The sequence below is a fragment of the Hyperolius riggenbachi genome, chromosome 9 (assembly GCF_040937935.1).
Source record: "Hyperolius riggenbachi isolate aHypRig1 chromosome 9, aHypRig1.pri, whole genome shotgun sequence".
Classification (NCBI taxonomy): Eukaryota; Metazoa; Chordata; class Amphibia; order Anura; family Hyperoliidae; genus Hyperolius; species Hyperolius riggenbachi.
This window is the reverse complement of record NC_090654.1, coordinates 35,769,801-35,795,987: the sequence shown is the minus strand read 5'-3', so window position 1 is coordinate 35,795,987 and position 26,187 is coordinate 35,769,801. Positions and strand designations below refer to the sequence as shown.

The window sequence follows — 26,187 nt, the reverse complement described above, 5'->3', positions numbered from 1 at the left end:
GCAAATTCTCCTCGTACACCAATTCAGGTGGGTACACACATCAGATAAGTCCAAATAAGACCAATTTTCCTTCCTTCCATGTAGTATGAGAGAGAGCATATACCTACACAGTCTATTATATTAGGCTGAACTCCCCATCAGATAAAAATCTCTGCAAAATGCTGCACACAAAGATGCTGTACACATGTAACAGATCAGTATCTGCAACAGATCAGATCCTGCAAAAGATCCGTTCCTGCAAAATGCATTCATAGTCTGACAGTGGTCCTCAAACTAAAGCTACGTCTACACGTAGCGATCCGGCGGCGATTTGGCTTATCAATCGAGCCGCTGAAGCGGCTCGATTGATAAGATCCGACAGGTCGGATCTCGCCACCGCCGATTCCCTGCTCGTTCCCCATGAAGGGGACAATGGAAGGGAATCGAGCGGAAGATAAGCGGCGCCGGCGGGGACGAGGGAGGATCGAATCGGACGCGGCGGGGATGCGGAAGAGGCGATCCGTTGGCTAATCGAGCTGCCGGATCGCTCCGTCTAGATGAGGCATAAGGCCTGCGGGCTGAATGTGGCCCCCTGAGGCTCTTTCACACACACACACACACACACACACACACACACACACACTCACTCACTCACTCACTCACTCACTCACTCACTCACTCACTCACTCACTCACACTCACACTCACACTATTACTTATAGATGCGGTCAGCTATATCTTAAAATATTGGTGGTTCGCATATAGAATAGCAGTGCTGGCACCACCCATCCCCATGGAAGTCTGATAGCAGTAATTTGCTGGTTTCCAATCAAATTCTACATCAGATGACACTGCTGTCCACTGCAGGTTGTCACCTGGGTATGCTTCACTGTCAGGCCCGTAAAGACTTCTACATCATCTTATGTATGTTCCGGCCCCCCAGCAGTCTGAAGTACGTTGACCCGGCCCTCTACCCAAAACGTTTGGGGACCTCTGGTGTATATCTAGAGATCTCATACACACCTTGTTTAATTGACATTCATCTGTAGATCAGTCGTCATCTGCAGATCCGAGGATCCATCCTGGTGATCTGCAGATGATTGTCTGTTAAACAAGGTGTGTTTGAGATCTGCAAAAATCATTAACTATGAAGGTTTTTTTCAGAAACTGTCTTGTGTGTGTTATCAATCGAACCGCTAATGTGGCTTGATTGATAAGATCCGACAGGTCGGATCTTACCACCGCCGATTCCCTGCTCATTCCCCGCGAGGGGACAATGGCAGGGAATCGAGCGGAAGATAAGCGGCGCGGGGATGAGCGGGTATCGAATCCGGGGCGAGCGGGGATGCGGATCGGGGCCTCATCTACGCATGTAGATGAGGCTTTAGTTTGTGTAAAATCACAGCAGGGGAAATTGCGATCATGTTTCTTAGCGGAAAAGAGACCTTGTCTCACCAATAACTGCTCTGAATCGGTTGATTCTTGTAGATTATACAATCAAGGCTGTATGTCCAGGTTAATGCTAGGCATGCAGTAATCCATGGATACACAACATGATAAATCATTTATATTACCCTGGCTGAAAATTGGTTGAGAAAAATAATTTCCCCATCTTTCACCACTGTAGGTCAAACCATATTTAAGCAAAAAGGGGATGTGTTATTGATTGGAGAGCTGCCTCCGCTAGCCTACCGCTCGGTGCAGTACAATGATGCGTGGCCGCTTATCTCATAACCCCGGCTAACATCCATCACAAGTGCTCTGGGTTTTAACTGGCATTTAATTCACATTTTTATTGAGTCTAACATCTAGTGTATTAAAATATCTGATAGCGTCTGTGTACTTTATTTTCCCAGTGCAGCTGCGCAGGAGTGTGACTGCCTCTCTTGTTCCCTGTGTGCTGGCTCACCGCTCTCTGCTATAGCATGCCTTCTTTATTACATTTATTAATGATGTATTTATAGAGTGCTGGCATAGTCCTGTTACTAACTGTGCCTCAGGAGCTCATCATGTTATCCCTACCACAGTCTAAGGCTAGGTTTTTTTTGGGGGGCGGGGGGTTGCTGTTAATATATAATTATGTTTTCGGGATATGGCGGGAAACCCGAGAAAATGCAGGTGGAACATACAAATGCCGTGCAGGTAGTGCCAGCGTTGAGCTTCAAACCTGGACTCTGCTAGGTGACGGTGCTGTTCAATTTGCTGCTATATATGGAGTTTCTCTCTCTTACTGCACTAAACTGTGAGCCTCTGTGAATTGGCCCTTAAAATGATTTTCCACTGGGAAGGAGATGCTGTAAAATCAAATTGGTGCTGCTTAAAGGGAACCTAAACTGAGAGGGATATGGAGGTTTTCCTTTTCAATAATATCAGTTGCTTGGCAGCCCTGCTGATCTATTTGCTGCAGTAGTGGCTGAATCACACACCTGAAACAAGCATGCAGCTAATCCAGTCTGACTTCAGTCAGAGCACCTGATCTGCATCCTTGTTGAGGGACTGTGGCTGAAAGTATTAGAGACACAGGATCAGCAGAGGAGTCAGGCAACTGGTATTTTAAAAGGAAAAATAAATGTTGTCAGTTTAGGTACCCTTTAAGAGACTCAGAGCTGAGTTATTTTTACTTGCCCAGGGCTTCCTCCAGCCCCATAAGCATGGATGCATCCCTCGCCATCATCCTCAGCGCATCCGATCAGCCGCAATCTTCCCCGGTAAGCGGCTCAGTGACACCAGTGGCGGACCTTCTGCGCAAGCACAGAGGGCCCCGGCTGATGTCATTCAGTCAGACTGAGTCCCACTGAGCCGCGTACCGGGAGGTGACTGCAGCTGAACAGAGGAACGAGGGACACATCCATGCTTATGGGGCTGGAGGAAGCAGCGGGTAAGTAAAAAAAACAGCCGGAAGACTCAGCTCTTAGTCTCTTTAAAGCGGACTTGAACTCAGAACTTCTTTGCTGCTCTATAAGATACGAAACAGCATAATAACCTTTAAAGAAAAACATTTCTTTGTTACAGCGAATTCAAATCCTGCAATAAATCTGCAGTGTCTATTTCCTTCTTTCATGGAAGCAGACCTATTAACATCCTGTGTTTACCAATTAGCTGCTCTGCCAGGCAGCCAGCTGACTCAGCTGAGATCAAATTACAACTTGTGATTAATCACAGATTAGGGGGAATTAGAAAGGCTAAACTCGCTAAATAAATATAGTGTGCATTGCTCTGTTTTCCTTCTGTCCTGTGCAAGAGTTCAGATCCACTTTAAAGGAAACCCAAAATTAAACTAAGGTGGCCAGTTTAAAGAGACACTGTAACAATAAAAATGTCCCCTGAGGGGTAGTCACCTCGGGAGGGGGAAGCCTCCTGATCCTAATGAGGCTTCCCCCGTCCTCCTCTGTCCCACGGGGGTCTTGCTGGAGCCTTCCGAACAGCGGCCCGATAGACCCGACAGCCTGTTCAATATTTACCTTTCCAGGCTCCAGCGGGGGCGCTGTTGCGGCTCTTCTGACGGAGATAGGCGGAAATAGCCGATCTCCGTTGAGTCCGCTCTACTGCGCAGGCGCATGAGACTTGCGCCTGCGCAGTAGAGCGACCCGACGGAGATCTGCTATTTCCGCCTATCTCCGTGGGAAGGAGCGGATACTGGAGCCAAAAGGTAAATATTTGTCGCCGCCGCTCCGGGAGGGTTTTCGCCACCACCGTGGGAAGCCTCAATAGGATCCGGAGGCTTCTCCCACCCAAGGTGAGTACCCCCTAGGGGAGTTTTTTTAGTTACAGATTTACTTTAAAGAGACAGTGAAGCGAAAAAAAAATTATATTATGATTTGTATGTGTAGTACAGCTAAGAAATAAAACATTAAGATCAGATACATCAGTCTAATTGTTTCCAGTACAGGAAGAGTTGAGAAACTCCAGTTGTTATCTCTATGCAAACAAGCCATTAAGCTCTCCGCCTAAGTTAGTCGTGGAGAGGGCTGTTATCTGACTTTTATTATCTCAACTGTAAGTTAACTGTTTACTTTTTCTCTGCTAGAGGAGAGGTCATTACTTCACAGACTGCTCTGAAAGAATCATTTTGAATGCTGAGTGTTGTGTAATCTGCACATATTATAGAATGATGCAATGTTAGAAAAAACACTATATACCTGAAAATAAAAGTATGAGAATATTTTTCTTTGCTGCTAATCTTCTAGTAATTATTCATAGTACACAACCAATTCACTATATCATATATATTTTTTTGCTTCAGTGTCTCTTTAAAGTGGTATAAAACTCAGCATTTCTTCTTTGCGCTAAGATTTGCAGCATAAAATCTACTAACACAAAAACAAACAAAAATTGTAGCAGAACAGCATTCAAACAGCTTGCTTTCTGGCCACATCGGAAGAGGTGATAACATTCTTTTGTTTACATGACTTTGTTATATACATTTAGTATACAGCCAGCAGTGTGCTGAAACTGAACTGCACTGATCTGAGAAACAGAGAGAGGTGAGAAAGAATCACTAGATCAATCTTAATATATAAATACAGCAGCTATGCAATATGATGCAATGGCAGCTTTCAGAGCAGTTAAACTGTACTTTGGGAACTTGTAATTTGTAAATGGACAATATTACTTGGGCACAAAAGCAAATATGATAACTGAACAGGAAATAAAAAGTATGAAAACATGTTTTAATTGAATGTTATGTCAGAGGTTTATCCCACTTTAACTTGCCTGGGGCTAATTTCCAACCCCTGTAGTCCTTCAGTTCCCTCACCATCGCTCCGCTTAGCTTCATTTAGCAGCTGCCCCCTCAAAAAAGATGCATGCGCAGCGCAGCCCTCTGCCATGCGCGTCTTCAATCTTGCACCTGTACCACAATTGGTAAAAAATTTGCATGCGCCAAATGCTACCGGTTATGGGAGTGCGAACAAGAAAACCCTGCACATGCGCAGCAGCCGGCTTACAGAGGGGCATAGCTGCTAAAGGGAGCAGCGCTGAACCTAAAGGAATACAGGGGGCTGAAAAAGCCCCAGGAAAGTTAAGCTGGGCTACCTTTTGTTTTGCTTTAGGTACCCTTGAAGTCTTTCTGTAAGTTGTAATTAAAATTGACCTACATTTCCAGAACTAACTGAAATCTGTACTTCTTTGCAAACATGGAATCCTCACTGTTTGGAGTAGACTGTAGAAAAGTCCCCATCTTGCAATAAGGACCTGTTCACACTTGCTTAGAATTTGTATCCTTAGCGCAGGAAGCGGATCCTAATGTTAAAAATAGGATTCGCCTTCACTTGTAAAAAAAACAACTGGATCCGCGTTGCACTAAGCAGAATGCAGAGTCCGAACTTTACACATTTTCCTGGACCAGCCAAGAAATTTTATGCAATGAAATCCTATGAGAACGGACAGTGTCCATTCTCACTAGGCTGGTTGCTGCATCCACTTTGCTCGATTAGATCCGCCGCTGTGGCGTAAATACTCGTGTGCTGCTGACTCCTCCGCTCATTCCCGAGACACAGATCGGGGTAGAAGTATCGGGATTCTCATAGGGTTGCAAAAGAGCAATGGGAATGCTCACAACAGGGAGGATTCTCATTGGTTCATGATGGACCAATGACCATTCTCCCTGTTGCTAGGGAGAATTAGGTCTGTTGTCTACTATGGGGAACTTCATGCCCCTACTGGTTCCTGCGCTTTGTACCGAGGGACTGAGCAGCGGCTGGACACGATAGTGGTGATTGGGGCATGATTGCCGCAGAGCGGACGGTGAAGATTGCTGCATGCGGATGCAAAATGGACACAACGGATGCGCTTACTGTGCCTCTTTTTTTTTAGCCACTCTAGTGTGAACTGGCCCTAAGAGTGGCTTTTTAGGAATACTGTGGAATGGTTGTTTATGCACAAATAAACATCATGTATGCCATAAATCCTTGCAGTGTTTAGAGGTTAAAGGAAAGGATTTCTTATTTTTGTTTCCCTCAATAAAAGTGGAATTTTTCTCTAATGGATAAATGTGTTTATATATAATCTATAGCCTAGATTTCCCCGACCAGTAATGTAGTTTCTAGTCCCTTGCTGATGGCTCCCTAGTTGCCTCTTTACATTTGCTTTGTTTTGCTCAGCATCCAGTATACCTGCATCTGCTATCTGCTGGTTTGACTGGTTCCTCTCCTTGGAGTCCCTCCCCCAGTGATGCGTTCCTGTGTGTCATAGCATTACTTCCATATTAGTGATCTGTTATCTGCACATCGGGCCTTATAGGTCTGGACAAATTAGATATGCAGATCTGCCATACAATCAGTTTCATCATTTTTTTTTTTCCTGATCCACCTTTCCAATCTGTGTTCCCATCAGTAGTTTTATATAATATACGTTATATAATGTGTATAGGCTCGTGCACATGTCCAACAAGGTGCAGGGCCAACGCCACGATATGACCAACGTTTACATGAGCCCAACAGTCATGTGAGTTGATCCGCCGGATGCATTGAGGCAAACCGCCTGTTATCAGTCGCTCGTCTAGTTTTTTTGCCACACATGCACACACCTGATTGTCATCTAACAGACCAAATTCCGGCAACAATTAGGCAGTTTGTTTGAACGTGTGTACGGGCCTTAAAGAGGCCCAGAGACGAAGAATACTAAAGCTCTGATACTTACCTGGGGCTTTCTCCCGCCCAATAAACACATCTAAGTCCCACGCCATCCTCACGCGGTCTGCCGTTCAGCCGTGGCGAGCCCCGGTAACAGGCTCAGTGATGTCAGTCCAGGTCTACTGCGCATGCGCGGGAGGTGTGCGCACGCGCAGTAGACCCTGACTGGCATCGCCTGAGCCTGGTAACGAAGCTCATCGTGGCTGAACGGCAGACCGCAAGTGGATGGCGTGGGACTTAGACTTGTTTATGGGGCGGGAGAAAGCCCCAGGTAAGGCTCAGAGCTTTAGTATTCTTCGTCTCTGAGCCTCTTTAAAGTGGACCTGAACTCTTGCACAGAACAGAAGGAAAGCACAGAGAAATGCACCCTGTATATATTTAGAGAGTTTAGCCTGTTTGATTCCCCCTTATCTGTGACTAATCACAAGTTGTAATTTGATCTCTCCCCTGCCACAGCAGATAAGCTCATTTGAAAGCCCAGAATGTTAACAATATGTCTGCTTCCATGAAAGCAGGAAGTAGAAACAGTGCAGATTTATTGCAGGATTGGTATCAGCTGTAACAAAGAAATGTTTTTCTTTAAAGAGGATCCGAGATGAAAAACTAACTATAACAAGTAACTTGTCTATATATCTTATGTACAGTTTAGATGGTTTAAACAGCAAATCTGTCTACATACTGCTTCAATAGAATATGATTATTTATTCCTGTGATACAATGACAGCAGCCATGTTGTTTGTAAACATTACACAGAGGCAGGCTTATCTGCACCATCAGCACTCAGACTGAAAAAAACCTAATCCCCCCTCCTCCTCCCTCCTCCCCTCTGCCTCTGAAATCTCTGGCTAGTAATACCTCCCCCTCCTCCTGCCCAGACTAAGCTCCCATGAGCCTTTGCTACTGCCAAGGCTCTCTGAAAACTGTGGGTGGGGCTTATTTAGTTTATAGGGAATTAGAGTATTAAAACAAAAACAAAAAGGTATTTGGCTTGAGGAATGCCCTATAAACTATAGGAAAGGAACACAATTATGCAATGAGTAAAAGTTCATCTCGAATCCACTTTAAAGTTTATTATGCTGTTGCATATTTTATAGGGAAGAGAAGAAGTTCTGAGCTCAGGTCCGCTTTAAGGTTTGTACACATGCTTGACTAAAGTCGGCTGAGGAGGCTGATAACTACCTCCTCAGCTGATAATCAATCGTGTGTATGGTAGCCCCCCAACCAGCAAGTGATCCTGGAGGATCAACTAACCCCACTGATGGCCAACTTCATTGTTCAGGCCGCTCCCCCACCCACCGTGTGAATTCCCATACTTGCCACTTTGTTGCCCATAGCTATCATGCTTGTGTACTGGCCGACCCAGCGATGTCACCCAGAGGGATCGTGTCCTGACATGCGTCATAAGTCAAAGGTGTATACGCACGGTATGATGACTGTTTCATCTGATCGATGGCTTCTGAGGACTTCTTGTTTGTTTTCCATTGTGTCGGTTGATTATGCACAGATACTCAGCACCACATGCTCAGCCTGAGTGTAATAGGATTGATCCGGGTTGTAGTCAAGTCAGCCAGGTGGAGAGTACAACACTTGAGGGCTCGTTTCCACTATCGCGAATCCGCATGCGTCCAATGCATGCGGATTCGCACATGGTATGCAAGTGGATGGGCCTGTTTCCACTGTTGCGTTGGTGATGTGCGTTTTTTTCAGCGGTGAAAAAACGCACAAAAGAGCCAACGATTTCGCCTGGGAATGGAATGCATGCGATTCGCATGCAATGTATTTAATAGGGAAATCGCATGCGGCTTTGTCATGCGGATTTCCCCGCGATTTCGCATTGTTTGCTATGGAGCTGTACTCAGGCAGTGACATGGTTAAATTCGCCTGGCTCCTTGCCATGCGAAATCGCATGCGAAATCGCGGCTAAATCCGCATGTGGAAACGCAGCCGCATGCGATTTCTTCTGCGGTGGAATCCAGGCGATTCCGCACCGCAACAGTGGAAACGAGCCCTGACACACTCTGGTATATCTGATCACACTTTGGTCTGTCAGGCAGGGAACACACTTGTCTTTCAGTTTTCTGTGCGTGTTTTTTTCTGCATACTTTTTATGCACACCTAGGGCCTGATTCACAAAGCGGTGTTAACAGTTAGCACGCTGGTGAAAAGCCCTTTATCACGCCTAAACTCATTTTAGGCATGATAAGTTTAGGTGGGATAAGTTTAGGCGTGATAAGTTTAAGCACTAACTGGGTTAGCACCGCAGTGCACAGCTGATCAAAAGTCTGGTGCACTTCGCATAGAGTTTTTAATGGTGCTGCTTTGCGTGCGTGACTTTGCGCGATCTAAACTTATCTAAACTTATCATGCCCAAACTTATCACGCCTAAACTGGCTTTTCACCGGCATGGTGCAATGGTTATCACGCCTAAAGTCTCTTACTGGGTTAGCACCGCTTTGTGAATCGAGCCCCTAGTGTGTTTCTATGCAGGAAAACTCATGCGTTTTTTTCACAGCAGCTAATGTAATTGATACAGAAAACTGACAAAATGTGCAGAGTCGTCATGCAGAATGTCAGTTTTTTTTCTGCACGTGAACATCCTAAGTGTAAACTAGCCCATTGATTAACATGAGAATAAAACAAAGTATTTGTGCAGCGTATAGACGTTCATATAGCTGTGTACTGCATCAAGTGGCAAGTGGTGAGAGGGTTCTAAGGGTCGGTTCCCATATGTCTTTCAGGAAGCACACCGGCACTTGTGATGGGAATACACATCTGAATTGCTTAGCTGTGTCCTGCATGGGTATTGGGATTCAGGTGTGTGCTGCAGGGAACCGCAGCATGGTGGTGCACAGTGCGATTCGGAAGGCAATCCATAGGATTTTAACAATTTTTTCGTTGGGGGGCAATTTGGGATTCAAAGTATTTATAGAGTCAAGTATTTTTAGGTTCCTTTTACACTGGTGCAATGCGTTGCAGTACTCTCTCCTAACGTATCTCGCGATAAGCTACAGTAGGAGAGTACCACAGTGCGTCGCACCAGTGTAAAAGGAATTCCAAAAAATACTTGAACCTATAAATTACAGGCAGTGGAACAGGACACACTGCTAGTGATGCGGTGCTCTGGGTAACACACAAGCTGCAGTGTGGTATCATGTGACCTTCATGGTAATCCTGGAAGTTACATGAACTGTATTTTTTATATCTTGGGTAGCACCACAGCTGTAACACATGGTGCGACTTTGCAGGTGCAGTGCGATTGTTCTGCATGGCCCCACAATAAGGGTAAAAGGACCCTTAAAGGACCACTATCACAAAAAAGTAGGCAGTTAAAATCTGACTGAATTTGAGCCAGTCCATCTGTTCATTGGGGATTCTCAGGGTTTTCTTTGTTTTCAACAGCATTTCAGTTGCAAAGTCTAGTGTGCAGCTGAGTAGGGAGGCTTGGCTGGTATCTTACTATTTTGGTAGTTAAACTGCTGGTCAGGAAATGCTGTTTGAAAACAAAGAAAACCAGAGAAACCCCCATGAGGAGACAGACTGGCCCAAAACCTGTCTGTTCTTTCAGATTTTAACTGCCTACTTTTTTCACGATAGTGGTCCTTTACAAAAGTGGCAATCCTGCTTTGGTTGTGTTTTTGCTACCATAATATTTCTAAGCACCAATCTGCAAAAGTCTGCAGGGCCTGGCTGTGTCTTCTAAGCCTGCCCCGCCTCTCAGCCCTTGTATGGTTCTATATCTCATGGGATTCCTTTGGACAGTCATTGTACTGATAGGGTGATTACAGATGGGCGCTCTACACTCTGTCTCCAGCGCTCCTCATCGATGGCCAGATAGGGATAAGCTTCTGTTAAACCCTCATTGCTTAAAGATAAAATGATTTGTAGACTAAGGAAAACTATATGCCAGTCAAGTGAAATTTATCAAAATAGATCAAATGCGGAAAAACCTTTCTTGTGAAATTTACTAATTGGGTGGTTTTTCTCAAATTGCTGGTGCTTCGAATGATCCGATTTCTCTTTGTTTGACCCACTGTAACAGTGAATGTGGTGGCAGAGTTTTGTATTTAAAAAGGAACTGCAACCCAGGATTGGACTTCATCCCCATCAGTAGCGCGACACCCCCTTTCCCACGAGAAATGTTTACCTTTTCTCGAACAGATCAGATCTTCAATATGGCTGATATTGTGGTGAAACCCCGCCCACAGTGTGATGTCAGGACCTAGGTTCTGACCTCATACTGTGGGATCCTTGTTGCATTGTGGATAATAACGTCTGTTTCCAGCTGCCAAGAAACCAGTATCGCCCTCTCTGCATATGTATATCTATAAAAAAGAACAGCCTTTTAGCCTATCACATTGTTAGGGGGTGTGGCTATAGACAATGGCTGTTGGTGCTGTCTGTTTTTTTTCCATGTCTGCCAATAGTAAAGATGATGACATGCAGGCTCATTGTGAAACAGACAATATGAAGAAATTACATGGCAAATGTCAGCCATTTCTTGATCTCTCTTGTATTTTTTAACTTCTTACTTTGCAATGCATTTATTTTTTCCCTAAAGGATGACTATATGCAGGTAGAATTCCAATCTGTGGATGTTGCTTTGTACTGTGAGCACTAGGGGTCTAGCCAAGCATTGTGCAGCTTTTCCTGTACTGTGTAATGCATAAACTGATGGCATTGTTATCTAGAGGAAGAGGTTGCTGATATCAGATGATGGTTTGTGAGGCACAAGAGTAGGGGGGGGGGGGGTCTATTGACAGCAGATGCTTGTGGAAGTTCAGTGTGTAATTATGGATAATTTTTTTTTCTTTCAGGAACTGGTACCAACCAGAAGTGGAGCACCCAGGCTGAAGCTGGAACGGTATGGAAACACAGCAGATGTGTAATAGCTATTGCCAGCCTCTCTGAGGCACTCCTGTCATCCTCATCTGCTCCCATAGCAATACCATCAATCTCTTTCCCTGCTGCTCCTGACATTTCTCTATCCCTGCTTCTTTTTTTACAACCCTCTCCTTCCCTATTTCTCGCTCATAACTCTTGTTCCTCCCACTTGTTCCTCCCACTTGTCCCTCCCACTTGTCTCTTGTTCCTCCCACTTCATATTTCCTCCCCTTCTCTCACTTGCATATTACCTAAATATTGTATTCTATTGATGTAAGTTAATGTATTTGAGTAGACCAAGGTACCCATTTATAAACCTGATGATCTGCAGAAAGAAGCATACCTTTCTAGACATCTGCCAATTGCTATATTTCTCTTTTTTTTTGTGGCTGGATGGTGTAATGGTTAAGGGCTCTGACACATGAGACCTGGGTTCAAATCTCAGCTCTGCCTGTTCAGTAAGCCAGCACCTATTCAGCAAGAAGTCCTTGGGCTACACTCTCTAACACTGCTACTGCCCATAGAGCGCGTCCTAGTGGCTGCAGCTCTGGCGCTTTGAGTCTTCCGGACCTGGATTAATACCTCCAGACTGGGCATGCGCTAGTAAGATCTATGTGTACCTGGTGGAACGAGTCTGCTCATACTTTTGTACTCTGTGCACAAGCGTTTTATTCTGCGGGGTATGTTTGGAACTTAATTGCGCATGCCCAGCCCAGATCCGCTCTGCTGCTCTCATAGCCAGAAGAAACCTGTTCAACAAAACCCTGCAGCTTAGCAGTGGCTGATGGAGGATGCAGGAAGCTTCCAGAGCATCCAGAAGAGAAGTATCTTACCCCCCCCCCCCCCTTCTTCTTTTTTTTTTTTTTTTAACCTCCCTATGATTATTTCCTGATTTTAGGGTCTAAAAGCGGTGCAACTTTTTAAACCCTTTTAGACCCTACAACCAGGGGGGAAAAAAATCACACTGCAGAGGGATCTGCAGCAGCCCTTGCACTTGCCACCCTGGGATCCAGCGCTACAATTCTCGCTTCGTCCTCCGGGTGGTGCTGGAACCCTGTAGTGAGATTGCCTTCTGTCATCATGAAGACAAACGGCGATCTTATCAGAGGGATCCAGAACCTCAGAGGACCGGAAGGAGAATGGCTGCCAGCGTCTGGATCCCAGGAGAGGTGAGTTGAAGTGCCCACTTCAGGCTCTGCATAGACCTCCCAGCAGCTACTCTGAGTCAGGTTTGGGATTATCACTCCTGGCTTCTTTTTTTCCATCCCCAGCCTGACTTGGAGTTACTGCCAGGGAGGTTAATTTACTTCAGGTTTCCATTAAGGCATTGCCACTTTTAAGTTATGCTTGCCATGTGCTATTGGAGAGCTCCATAATCAGAAAAAAGGTGATTAGTGAAATGTCCACATCATGATATAGTGTTCCACCACTTCCATAATGGCGAATGCCAGAGGTTACTGTGATAGTTGCACAGTTGGGTTGAAAAAAGACCTACGTCCATCGAGTTCAGCTAGAAAATAAGGTCCAACACCAGCCTGCACTCTCACATATCTCCTTGATCCAGAGGAAGGCGAAAAACCCTTCAAGACTTGGACCAGTTAGCCATAAAGGGGAAAAACATGCCTTCTCGACTCCACATGCCAATCGAATAAAATCCCCTGGATAACCTCAGCTGGGAATTACCTAGTAATTATAGCCATGGATGGTGACTGAGTCAAATGGCCTTTCCAGCAATTTGCCACATGTACTTTGATCACTTAGCCTAAAGAAGTAAAGATTGCTCCTTGTTAATATGAAGCTCTTAAAGTGCCAATAAACGCATAGAGTTTCACTTTTGATTCCCTGCAGATTCAATTGCTCAGATCAGATGGAAATCGGTTCCTTTAAATGTTTAATTGTTCAATTTTGACCAGAAAAAAAAAATGAAGCGAAAGTATCCATAGGACAGGAGGGAACATGTAGGGCGATTTGGGGGGCAGGAGCAGCAAACAGTAGGCCATAGCCTTCCTTGCTTTGCATTCAGGGCTGTGAAGTCAGTACAAAAATCATCCGACTCCGACTCCTCAGTTTATGAAACCACCAACTCATACTCCAGATACCCAAATGCCTCCAACTCCTCGACTCCGATTCCTTAGTCTAATACTTACCAGGGCTATAGATTTGGTACAAAAATCATCCGACTCCCAACTCCTCAGTTTATGAAATCACAGACTCCAACTCCAGGTACCCGAAATTGCTCCGACTCCTCAACTCCACAGCCCTGCTTGCATTGAACAGTGCAATGCTGCAATTTGATCAATTCTTCAATAGATTCACTGCTGGAATCTGTTAGTAAATTATGTGCTGTGTGTGGTAGGAATTTATCAATTTTTGAAAAGAATCAATAGTTTTGAATCGTTGGGTGGAAATTTAAATGTGAATTAAATGTTCAGCTGCCCCCGTTCACCGGCCGGGGCACTTGCTCAGACGTGTCATAAGTAGTTTTTTTTTACCGCCAGGTAATGGCACTGCGTGTTAAACGTGGCCTGCGTAGTGTTACCAAACAAGTAATTGTTCTGAGTGTAATTGAAAAAAAATGAGCAGTTCAGCTGCCCGTGGAAGAGAGGCCATACAGAGGGATTGTCAGCCACACAATCCAATTCCAATTACCCACTGCTCTGTTTATAATGCAGCCTGCAAGCCTGACCCTGCATTGCAAGCATTCATATTCAGAAATGTTGCTGCTGTAATAAATCTTATCTCAGTCAGCCTGGCTCTACGAGAAGGAAGTTTGTCATCACCCCTCCCACATTCCTGCTCCTCACTTATTGGCTGAGGGCAGTTCAGTGTGTTGCTTAAATCTGATCTATGCTGTCACTGTGCTCACGTGTTTACAAAGGAAGCTAGAAATGACAGTGCAGTTTCTAGGAGAAAAAAAAAGTAAGGGAGGAAATGACATCAGTATTGGCTTCAGTTAGTTAATTAAAATGTCAAATGCCTGAAACACAATTCTCTTTAGTTACTATAAAAATTCACTGAAATCAAAAAGTGCTTAGTACAATACACATGGTAATTTAAATAGAGCAAGTAGTTATCTATTTATGAGTTGTTTTTTTCCTGGGATAGTATTGCTGCCCCTGCTGCGTTAATATTATATTGGAGTATTGGATGGGTATTCATTCTGCCGTCTCCTCTTGCAGTTGCCCAGTGCATCAGGTCAGTTTGGAACACAGACCATGAAGAAAATCGGCCACCGGGGCATAGACTCCACAGGGGAGACCACCTATAAGAAGGTAAGCCTTTCACACAGTCATCCTGGTACTCCATTTATTAAGGAGATGTGTGGACTCACCGCTGTCCCTCTTACCCTCAGACAACGTCCTCTGCACTGAAAGGAGCCATACAGCTGGGCATCACCCATACAGTGGGCTGCCTGAGTACCAAGCCTGAGAGGGATGTCCTCATGCAGGACTTCTATGTGGTGGAGAGCATCTTCTTCCCTGGGTAAGTCTCCATTCATAGCCTGTGTGACCTCTGTGCCCCACCCCTTCTCTATACATTGCTTGTTCCACCTTCCATCCCTGTCACTGCCTTCCAGTGGCCTGACTGAGCCTTCTCTCCCCCTCTTCTCTGCAGCGAGGGCAGCAATCTGACCCCGGCTCATCACTACAACGACTTCCGATTTAAGACGTACGCTCCAGTAGCTTTCCGCTATTTCAGAGAGCTTTTCGGCATCCGACCAGATGATTATTTGGTGAGACAGTTTCTATTGGTTGAAAATGCATGCATGTCTGTCTCTTCAGGGCAGTTTACACTTTTTCAGTGCATGCTTTTTCGTTTTTGTTTATTTCTATAGTATTAGTATGTAGTTGTGATTTTGCAGGATTATTGATGCGGCTGTCTAAAATTTGTAAGCTCTACTGTAGGTTTGCTATACACCAGCGGTTCTGGATCAGGGGCATAAAGAGATGATGTGCATATTCAGGTGTGATGCTTCATGGGAAACCACAGTTTCTCACTTAGAAAATCTGTAAGGAAAAAAGTGCCCCTATTGGGGGGTGCTTACCCCTGGAAGGAGGGAGCCCTTTGGATCCTAATTATTCTCTCCAGACTCAGGGAGTCAGCGATGGCAGCCCCCGAACCGCATGCAGCAATATTTACTAAGCCTCGCTCCTGCGCAGCCGCAGTACAAGCTTCCTCTTGGGCTCTGGCGGAAATAGCTGAGCCCAATCGGGTATGCCCCACTGTGCAGGTGCGAGTCGCCTGCACAGTAGAGCAGACCCAATCAACCCTGGGGGCCCGTGAGGTAGCAGCGCTAGTAGAGATGCTTTGATCTGGTGGATGGAGAAAGGGATCTAGCCAGTTGTTGTTCTGGTGGCCATTGGGTAATGTATGTCCAACTTAAAGAGACTCTGAAGCGAGAATAAATCTCGCTTCAGAGCTCATAGTTAGCAGGGGCATGTGTGCCCCTGCTAAAACGCCGATATCCCGCGGCTAAACGGGGGTCCCTTACCCCCCGAAATCCCCTCCTTGCAGCCGGGGATCTCTTACTGGTTGAGGCAGGGCTAACCGCCGCAGCCCTGCCCCACGCGTGTCTGTCAGCACGTATCTCCACCTCTCCCCCGCCCCTCTCAGTCTACCTTCACTGAGAGGGGCGGGGGAGAGGTGGCGATGCGCCGCTGATAGACGCGACTAGAGGCAGGGCTGCAGCCATTAGCCCTGCCTCTAGGAGCAGCAAAATGTACGACCAATTTGGTCGTTGATTTTGCGGGGGGGGGGGGGGGGGGGGGGTGTTTGGTTTGGGGGCGGTTGTTGGGTGTGAAGGGACCCCCGTTTATCCACGGGATAGCGGCGTTTTAACTCTGAGCTCTGAAGCGAGAATAATTCTCGCTTCAGTGTCTCTTTAAAGGGAACCTAAACTGAGAGGGATATGGATTTTTCCTTTTAAACAATACCAACTGCCTGACTCTCCTGCTGATGTATTTAGCTGTAGTAGTGGCTGAATCGCACACCTGAAACAAGCATGTAGCTTAATCCAGTCTGACTTCAGTCAGAGCACCTGCTCTACATGCTTGCTCAGGGGCTGTGGCTAAAAGTATTAGAGGCAGAGGATCAGCAAGACAGCCAGACAACTGGTATTATTTAAAAAGGGAAAAATCCATATCCTTTTCAGTTTAGGTTCCCTTTAAAGTGAACCCGAGGTGAGAGTTATATGGAGGCTGCCGTATTTATTTACTTTTAAAGAGACACTGAAGCGAAAAAAAAAATGATGATATTATGATTTGTATGTGTAGCACAGCTAAGAAATAAAACATTAAGATCAGATACATCAGTGTAATTGTTTCCAGTACAGGAAGAGTTGAGAAACTCCAGTTATCTCTATGCAAACAAGCCATTAAGCTCTCTAAGTTAGTCGTGGAGAGGGCTGTTATCTGACTTTTATTATCTCAATTGTTCCTGGACTATTTACTTTTCCTCTGCTAGAGGAGAGGTCATTACTTCAGTCTGCTCTCAAAGACTCATTTTGAATGCTGAGTGTTGTGTAATCTACACATATTATAGAATGATGCAGTGTTAGAAAAAACACTATATACCTGAAAATAAAAGTATGAGAATATTTTCTTTGCTGTTAATCTTCTAGTAATTATTCATAGTACACAACCAATTCATTATATCATATATATTTTTTCGCTTCAGTGTCTCTTTAAGCAATACCACTTGCCTGGCTGTCCTGTTGATCCTCCGCCTCTAATACTTTTATTGGTGTTATTCAGATACTACTGCAGCCATTAGATCAGCAGATCTGCCAGGCAACTGGTGATGTTTACAAGGAAACAAATATGGCCGCCACCATATCTCTTTCACCTCGGGTTCACTTTTAGACCCTGATAAAAACCTACTACATGTTCTAACTCCACCCCCCCCCCCCGCCCCCCCCCCCCCCTTCCATTCTTTTGAAAAGTGAAACATATTTTAGACAGAGTTAAATGGCAAGCAGAAGTTCTCACTTATTTTTTGCCTCTGATAAAGACAGAGCCCCCTTTCAATGCTGTCAGAACAATTTCAGTATTTTCTCAGTGATGTCTCAGTATACTCATAACAGAAGCTTGGCAGGACCTGCAGTGTGTAGAGCTGTCTTTCAGGAATTTTCCTCCTCTGCCAGACATGTCATTGTCATTTCTGTTTTCAGTATTCGCTGTGTAATGATCCACTAATCGAACTGTCCAATTCCGGAGCCAGTGGATCCTTGTTCTACGTTTCCGGGGATGACGAGTTCATCATTAAGACGGTGCAACACAAGGAGGCAGAGTTCCTTCAGAAACTGCTACCCGGATATTACATGGTAAGCCTACCGTGATGGACAGTGCTGTCACTCCATCTTTTGTTTAGAGTATTGAATAGCTCTGTGTTGTATTCCCGCGCTGCAGAATCTGAACCAGAATCCGCGCACCCTCCTGCCCAAGTTCTTCGGGCTGTACTGTGTGCAAGCTGGCGGCAAGAACATTCGCATCGTGGTGATGAATAACCTGCTACCCCGCTCGGTAAAGATGCACCTGAAGTATGACCTGAAAGGCTCCACCTACAAAAGGCGGGCCTCACCGAAAGAACGCGAGAAGAACTTTCCAACCTTCAAAGACCTGGACTTCATGCAGGACCTGCCAGATGGCCTATTCCTAGACCCCGATATGCACAACGCCCTCTGCAAGACCATTCAGAGGGATTGCCTGGTGAGAGGCCTGCTGCCAGCTGTTGTTGTTGTTATTAAAGGTGCACTATGGCTAATTTCTTTGATTTTTGTCACTATAATATTAATATTTGTATGTGTATAATACTTAGGAACATGTATTGTGGCAGATTATTTTTTTTTTTTTTACACAGCTAATATCCTTTTACAGCTGTAGAGTCACGTCGGCAGGTTTACCTTACTGACGCGACTCAGGCTAATCCATGTTGAAGTAGGAGGCATCTTTCTATGTTGTTGGAGAAGCCGTTATTGGCCACCCCTCTGGTCATCTCACTTTGGATCCTTCAGTTTCCAACTGCACTATTGTGCAGTTACAGAGGTCATCCCAATCAGCCGTAAAGTGCTGGACACGGCCGCTGTGGAGAGTGAGACGCATCCGCCGCCCAGACTGAGTGGGACGCAACCTCCGTGCTGAGCAGGATGCAGCCGCACGGATTACGCTGCCCGGCAAGGACCCCTGTAGCGCTGAAACGGACACCTATTGTTGCTGCCTTGCGCAAAAGCGAAGTCTGGTAACCATAGAAACGGACAACAATAGGTGTCCGTTTCATTGCCAGCTTCGCTACAGGGGTCCTTGCCGGGCATCGTAATCCGTGCGGCTGCATCCTGCTCAGCACAGAGGTTGCGCCCCACTCAGTCTGGGCGGCGGATGCGTCTCACTCTCCACAGCGGCCGTGTCCAGCACTTTACGGCTGATTGGGATGACCTCTGTAACTGCACAATAGTGCAGTTGGAAACTGAAGGATCCAAAGTGAGATGACCAGAGGGGTGGCCAATAACGGCTTCTCCAATAACATAGAAAGATGCCTCCTACTTCAACATGGATTAGCCTGAGTCGCGTCAGTAAGGTAAACCTGCCGGCGTGACTCTACAGCTGTAAAAGGATATTAGCTGTGTGTAAAAAAAAAAAAAAAATAATAATCTGCCACAATACATGTACCTAAGTATTATACACATACAAATATTAATATTATAGTGTCAAAAAACAAAGAAATTAGCCATAGTGCCCCTTTAATATTTGTATAATACTGACATCTTCCACACGTAACTGTCACTCAAAGGGGCTCACAATCTAATCCTTACCAGTGTCCGCCTTAGAATTTTTTTCCAGCCAGTTGACATGAAAAAGTAGCCGGGTGGGGCATGGTGGGGGGAATGCAGGGGAAGTGAAACTCTGCTTACGGCATAGGAGGAGGATTAGGAGAGGATCTGATGACAGCCGGGTGCTCAAAGAGCCTGGGGAGAACACTGCTTACTATAGTCCTATGTTTATATCGTGTAGTGTATGTATTTTTGTCTAGGGCCAATTAACTTATTTCTGTTTTTGGGATGTGAGAGGAAACCGGGGTGCCCAGATGAAACCCATACAGGCACAGAGAGACCTACAAACTCTGTGCACATGGTGCCCTGGCTGGGGTTCGAACCGAGGGCCCACCCCACCGCTGGAAGGCGAAAGTGCTATCCACTACTCCACTGTGCTGCCCTAACCACTACCCCACCATGCGGCCCATTTTAAATGAAGTGTGATCTAATGTCAACCACTGACGAGAATAGACAGTGTCCAAAGTCATTGAATATTAAAGCGCAGGTCTCATAGATCAATATTAATGCACTATGTTATATGCGCAATTCAATGTCCCTCCATGCGTTGGATAAAGCATGATGACCACCACCAATAAATAGGACCAAGCCTTACCAGGCCTAAACAACCCATGTTATAAGGTTGTTTAGTAAGCAGAGATAATCTCCAAGTGGTCAGTCCCGATCTTCAGAGAGTTCTAGAGGCTATAATGGTGTAGCTACTGATAAACATCCGACAGCTGTCATCTCAAATTGTTAGAATATAGAAGACAGAAGGGCAGTATCTCGGGGTAGACTGCTTTCATTGACCAAATGTAAAAAAAAAAAATAAGGAAAAAAAATCAATAAAGGATAGTAAAAGGTGATAAAACACATACGGGGCCCAAGAAATGGTACCCCGACATCAAAGTTACAGGGACGAGGTCAAAAGTGCATCTGTCCTTTTTATATGCCAGCAGTTTGAGACGACAGCTGTTGGATGTTCATCAGTGGCTACACCCTCACAGCCTCTAGAACTCTGGTGATCGAGACTGATTGGAGATGATCACACTACCTTACCAGCTTTCACAGCTCGGCTGTAGTGCTACATCCTAATCACAGTGCCAATTCTCTTTTTGTCTAGAATCACACTTCCTCGAACTACACTAAAGCTATGTACACAAACTGTATTTATGTAGGTTTAATGATCTTTATTGAGCTGTAACTGATCAGCTTGTACTGTCAGTGGAGAATAGATTCCAGCAGCTGGAGAGGTACAAGCATCCGCACGTTTGTTACTGTTTAACCACCTAATGACAAGCTGACTTATATAAACGTCCTTCTAGAGCAGGGGTCTCAAACTCAATTTACCTGGGGGCCGCAGGAGGCAAAGTCAGGATGAGGCTGGGCTGCATAAGGGATTTCACAATCAGCAGCTCCCGCCCCCCTCCCCCGTCCCTTGCATTGATTTTTATTTCAAAATCAAATTCACACTGAAGCGAACTATTTTGCCTATTTTACCTTATAGTTCGCTTCAGTGCTCCCATTACAAGTAATCCGCTGTGTCCCCGCCGCAAAACGAGGGCTGCAGAGCCCTCAAATCGCCCAAGGGGCAATCTGCTGGCATTTCCTGGAAGGGGCAGAGCTTTCAGCTTCAGCTCTGCCCCTCCTGACGTCAATCACGGCGCATCGCCGCCTCTGCCCGCCCCTCTCACTCTTCCTTCACAGAGAGGGGCGGGGAGAGGCGGCGATCCGTGCGGCGATTGACATCAGGAGGGGCAGAGCTGAAGCTGAAAGCTCTGCCCCTTCCAGGAAATGCCAGCAGATTGCCCCTTGGGCAATTTGGGGGCTCTGCAGCCCTCGTTTAGCGGCGGGGATGTGGCGGATTACTTGGGAGCACTGAAGCAAACTATAAGGAAGCTTTTGACAGCGCGGGCCACAAAATATTGTATCGAGGGCCGCAAATGGCCTGCGGGCCGCGAGTTTGAGACCCCTGTTCTATAGCCTCTTAACGGCTTCAGGATGTTTTTATACGTGCTGCTGCCGCTGTGCACGTTAAAATGGTGGAGAAAAAAACCCATCATAGAAAAAATACACCTTTATTTCCAAATATATTGTCACCATACTTTGCATTACGGACATCATTAAAATCTTGTGCTAACCAGGACAAATAGGCAGATAAAATGTGTGGGCTGTGTGCACAGTAGCAGTGTTTATATTAAAACCATAGGGGATGAAATTGGAGAAATGTGTATTTTTTTTCCTTGTTTTTCCCTTTAAAATGCATAGAAAATAAAGTAATTACTGAAAACAAATATCAACCCCAAAAAGCCCAATTGGTGGAGAAAAAACAAGATCTAGATCATTTCATTGTAATTAGTAGTGATTAAGCTATTGGCAAATGAAAGGGATGAGCACTGAAAGGTGAGGATCGCTCTTGTCCGTAAAGGTGGCCATACACTGGCCCGATTCCCGGCCGTTTCGACAGCAGATTCGATCCTGGGATCGAATCTGCTGCCAATCGTTCGCGGTAAACGCCGCCGACGATCCGATTTCCTCCCGAAATCGGATCGGTCCGTCGATCGCGCCGTGCGGGAAATTACCCTCGATCGCCCGCGGGTAAAGTGCGCGTCGCTAGCGGCGGCCGATCCGATGAAAAATACATTACCTGATGCGGGCTCCCGGGCGTCTTCTCCGCATCTTCTCAGCGCTGCACCCGCTCCATCCCGGCGCTTCCTGGGTCACTGCAGTGACCCAGGAAGTTCAAATAGAGGGCGCTCTATTTGAACTTCCTGGTCACGGAGTGACACAGGAAGCGCCGAGATGGAGCAAGAACAGAGCGGTGCAGCGTGGAGAAGATGCCCGGGAGCCAGCGTCAGGTAATGTATGCGCGGGGGGAGGACAGGCGGCAGGAGCAGCTGAACAGATTGTGATCGGTTTCAGGCTGAAATCGATTCACAATCTGTTTGCAGTAAAGGCAGCCATACGATCCCTATCTGATCAGATTCGATCAGATAGGGATCTGTCAGCTGGTCGATCTGATGGCACATCGACCAGTGTATGGCTGCCTTTAGGGTAAAAACCCAATTGGGGTGAAGTGGTTAACGATCCAGTAGGATGGACTGCTTATTGTCGGGGGCAGCTGTACACTTGCTAGATTCTTGGCCAAGACAGCACCAAACTACCGTCTCGGTTGAAGATTATCTAACGTGTGCACAAGGCTTAAAGTACACCTGAACTGAGAGGGATATAGAGACTGTCATATTTATTTCCTTTTAAACAATGCACATCGCCTGGGGGTCCTGCTGATCCTTTGTCACTAATGGTTTTAACCATAAACCTTGATCATGCATGCAGTTCAGATGTTTTTGTCTCAGGTCTGACTAGATTAGCCGCATGCTTGTTTCAGGTGTGTGATTCAGACACTACTTATGCATGAAAGATCAGCAGGGCAGTCAGGCAACTGGTATTGTTTTAAAAGTAACTTTAACCAAAGATTGAACTTCATCCCAATCAATAGATGATACCACCTTTTCCACGAGAGATCTTTACCTTTTCGCAAATAGATCTTCGGGGTGGTCTGTATGGCTGATATTGTGGTGAAACCCCTCCCAAAGTGTGAAGTCATGACCAAGGTCCTAACAGTTTGCTGTCTGTGAACTTCATTGCATTGTGGGAAATAACAGCTTTTTCCAACTGCCAAGCAAGCAGTATCTCCCTCTGTGCATAGAACTCTCACCATCGAATATTCCATACAAATTACCTGACAGGACTAAATATGTCACCACCTGCGATAAATTTCAGAATCTAAATCGGGAACAGGAAAGATTTTACAATGGGCAAACACTGACTAAATAATCTATAAATTATTGTAAACAATAAGCAATTGTATTCATTGTGTTATTTTCGCTGCAGCTCAAACATATCAGCCCTTCATATCCCTTTCACTTCAGGTGTGCTTTATATGTCCCTGTTTATTGATATGGCACCTTTCTGTGCACAGTGTATTGATATCATGGCACGTTGCTGTAATTGGAGGGCTTCATCACACTGTCCTCTTTCACTACACAGGGCTGGTGCACACCAGAGCGGTTCATTAGCATTTTTAAAAACGCTTGGGGATAGAAAACTGCTTTGGTAATGTATTTCAATGGGCTGTGCACATAAGAGCTGTTTGTTTTTTCCACAAACGCAAACTTGGGGGCTGCAGCATTTTTTAGATTTCTGAGGCGTTTCTGCCTCAATGTAAAGTGGAAACACTCTGAAAAACGCTAGATCAGAGCGGTTTTCCAGGCGTTTGTTACAGAAGCTGTTCAGTAACTGCTTTACTGTAACAATATATGAAATCTTCTACACAAAAACGCTCAAAGAAACGCTAGGCATGTTTAGATAACGTCTCTAAACATGCCTAGAATCGCTCTGAAAATCTGCTTCAAAAACCTCTAGTGTTAGCAGATCTGCTAGAGGTTTTTGGTGTGTACTGACCCAAAGTCTGTGAGATGTGGTCTGGTTTTAGTCGAGGAACAGATTCAGAAATTAGCTTTGCCAACACATAGTTACTCTAGGCCAGTGATCCTCAAACTAAGGCCCGCGGGCCGAATGCGGCTCCCTGAGGCTTTTTTTACCTGCCCCCCACACGCAAAATGTATTACTTATAGATGCGGTCAGCTACATATTTAAATATTGGTGGTCCACGAATACAATAGCAGTGCTGGCACCACCCACCCACATGGAAGCCAGAAAGGAGTAATTTTGCTGGTTTCCAATCAAATTCCACATCAGGTGACACTGTTGTCCAATTGGACTTCTGGTTGTCACCTGGGTATGCTTCACTGTCTGGCCCGCAAAGACATCATTTTATGTATACTCCGGCCCCCCAGCAGTCTGAAGTATGTTGACCCGGCCCTCCACCCAAAACGTTTACGGGACCCCTGCTCTAGGCAATACCTTTTAATTGAGTAAATGTAGTTTTATTGCCAGCTTTCCACTTCATAAACACTGAGCAATAAGACACTGCAGACACTATTGGTACATTAACTTTTTTTTATTTTGGCAAGTGTTTCTAACTAATATAGCATATGAATGATTATTCCAGCTGTAGTCTTGAAGGGCCATCGCTGTCCTCCCGCTCCCCTCAGTTGATCCACTCTCAGCCCCGGTTAAGTCCACGTTGGCCAGGTCACGCTCTACAGCGCTTGCTCTGACCCAGCAGCGTGCCGCCTCAAATGCACTCCTGTGGCCAGGAGCATTCTGTGCAAGTGTGGTTACAAGTCTTAGCAAAGTCATGCGCGACCCAGCTGACATGCGAACTTCACCAGAGCTGAAAGCAGATCAACGGAGGGGACTGGGAGGACAGAGAGGAGCCTTCAAGACTACAGGTGGCTGGAAGAAGCTCCAGGTAAGTAAAAGCATACTTTTTTTTTTTTTCCCCCATGCCTCACTATTCCTTTACATTATTTTTTAGGGGGGGAGGGGGAATACACCATGGCCCGGCTAAATCGGAGGCTTCACAGAAATATCTCTTCTTAGATTGGCACATGACCTCACCACACACACTCTGCTTCCAGTACGCTGGTCCACCTGACCTAAATTTCATCTTTTATCACATGCTATCAATATATTGTTGGTTCTCACTAGATTTTCATATCTTAACCCTGTAGGTACTGCAGAGCTTCAAGATCATGGACTACAGTCTTCTGGTTGGCGTTCACAACATGGATCTTTCACAAAAAGAGAACACAAGAACAGACGGAGCTCCACAGGTCGACACACGAAAACCCACTACCCAGAAGGCCCTTTATTCCACCGCCATGGAATCCATCCAGGGAGAGGCAAAGCGAGGCGGATCCATAGAGACAGACGATCAGTAGGTTCTTCTGTGTCCAGGGTCTTATACAGCCTTAAAGAGCCACTCTACCCAGAACTGTTACCCCAGAGATAACCGGAAGCTGTACCTTATATCTTGCTGGGTAGGAGGAAAACCATGCAATAACAGGAGGGGTAGAGATAAGATACTGCAGGAAAATCTTTTACATCTTTCCAGGGCAGAGAGACAATCTACTGCAGGAGAACCTCATACAGATAGGAGGGGAATACATGATCTACTGCAAGAAAATATTAAGGCCCGTACCCAAATATTGGGCGACATTGCAGGTCCGATGCTGTACAGACACGTGGCTGGCTAGCCACAGGTTCTGTTGCAATGGGGCAGTGAGAGGGAGTGGAGTCACGGTGGGCGAGGTGAGTGGAGAGGACAAACCTGTTAGCAGTCCGCTGCCTAGGCAGCCATTGAATGAGGAGCTACTATAAACATGCTAGATTCTCGACAGAGGTGGTAGTTAATGGCTGCCTCAGCTGAGTTTTATCTACTGTGTGTATGGGCCTTTACTCTTGTGGAAAGGTTGGCAACAGGACTGCCAGCAGGGGACTACCAAGTATTACAGGAGTATGGGGCCCCATTCAGTAACTGGGGCCCGCCCTCCCTGCTGAGTGACATACAGTTAACGGTTTCCAGGCTCCAACTATGTGCACTGAACAGAAATGGTCTTCGTAGATTAGGAATTCCACACTCAAGCACACAAATGGTGTGCCCCACCCCATATCCTGCATTTTTTTTTCAGGCAGAGCTGAATGCCTCAGTTATCAGCTCATTAATTCACTAACTAGCCAGACCAGGACATACCAGGTTTAGCAGAAATAAACAGAAGGCAACCCTGTAAGCTTGGTGTGTGCAATTGTTGTTCTGCTAGCTGAGCAACAGGTCAGATTACAGAGAAGTGCATTCCGGTATTTGGCATTTGACGTTGGATCTCGAGGCATCTGCTGTTCTCTTCTTCCTCCATTCTCTCCAGAACAAGAGAGATGGCAAGAAAGATTCAAGCTGCAAGTTAGCTATGTTAGTAGAGGAGTCACT

General features: G+C 45.7%; 1 protein-coding gene across 5 annotated transcripts in view; it reads left to right on the top strand.

The window, feature by feature from the left end:
* PIP5K1A (phosphatidylinositol-4-phosphate 5-kinase type 1 alpha) overlaps positions 1-26,187 on the top strand; it is a 57,281-nt gene that overhangs the window by 20,172 nt on the left and 10,922 nt on the right. For all 5 annotated transcript variants that reach the window (XM_068252487.1, XM_068252486.1, XM_068252489.1 and 2 more), the window contains 7 exons: positions 11,425-11,471; positions 14,671-14,763; positions 14,844-14,974; positions 15,107-15,224; positions 17,661-17,813; positions 17,899-18,198; positions 24,935-25,140. In XM_068252487.1, the coding sequence (XP_068108588.1) occupies positions 11,425-11,471; positions 14,671-14,763; positions 14,844-14,974; positions 15,107-15,224; positions 17,661-17,813; positions 17,899-18,198; positions 24,935-25,140 (1,048 nt within the window). The remainder of the gene's footprint in view (positions 1-11,424; positions 11,472-14,670; positions 14,764-14,843; positions 14,975-15,106; positions 15,225-17,660; positions 17,814-17,898; positions 18,199-24,934; positions 25,141-26,187) is intronic.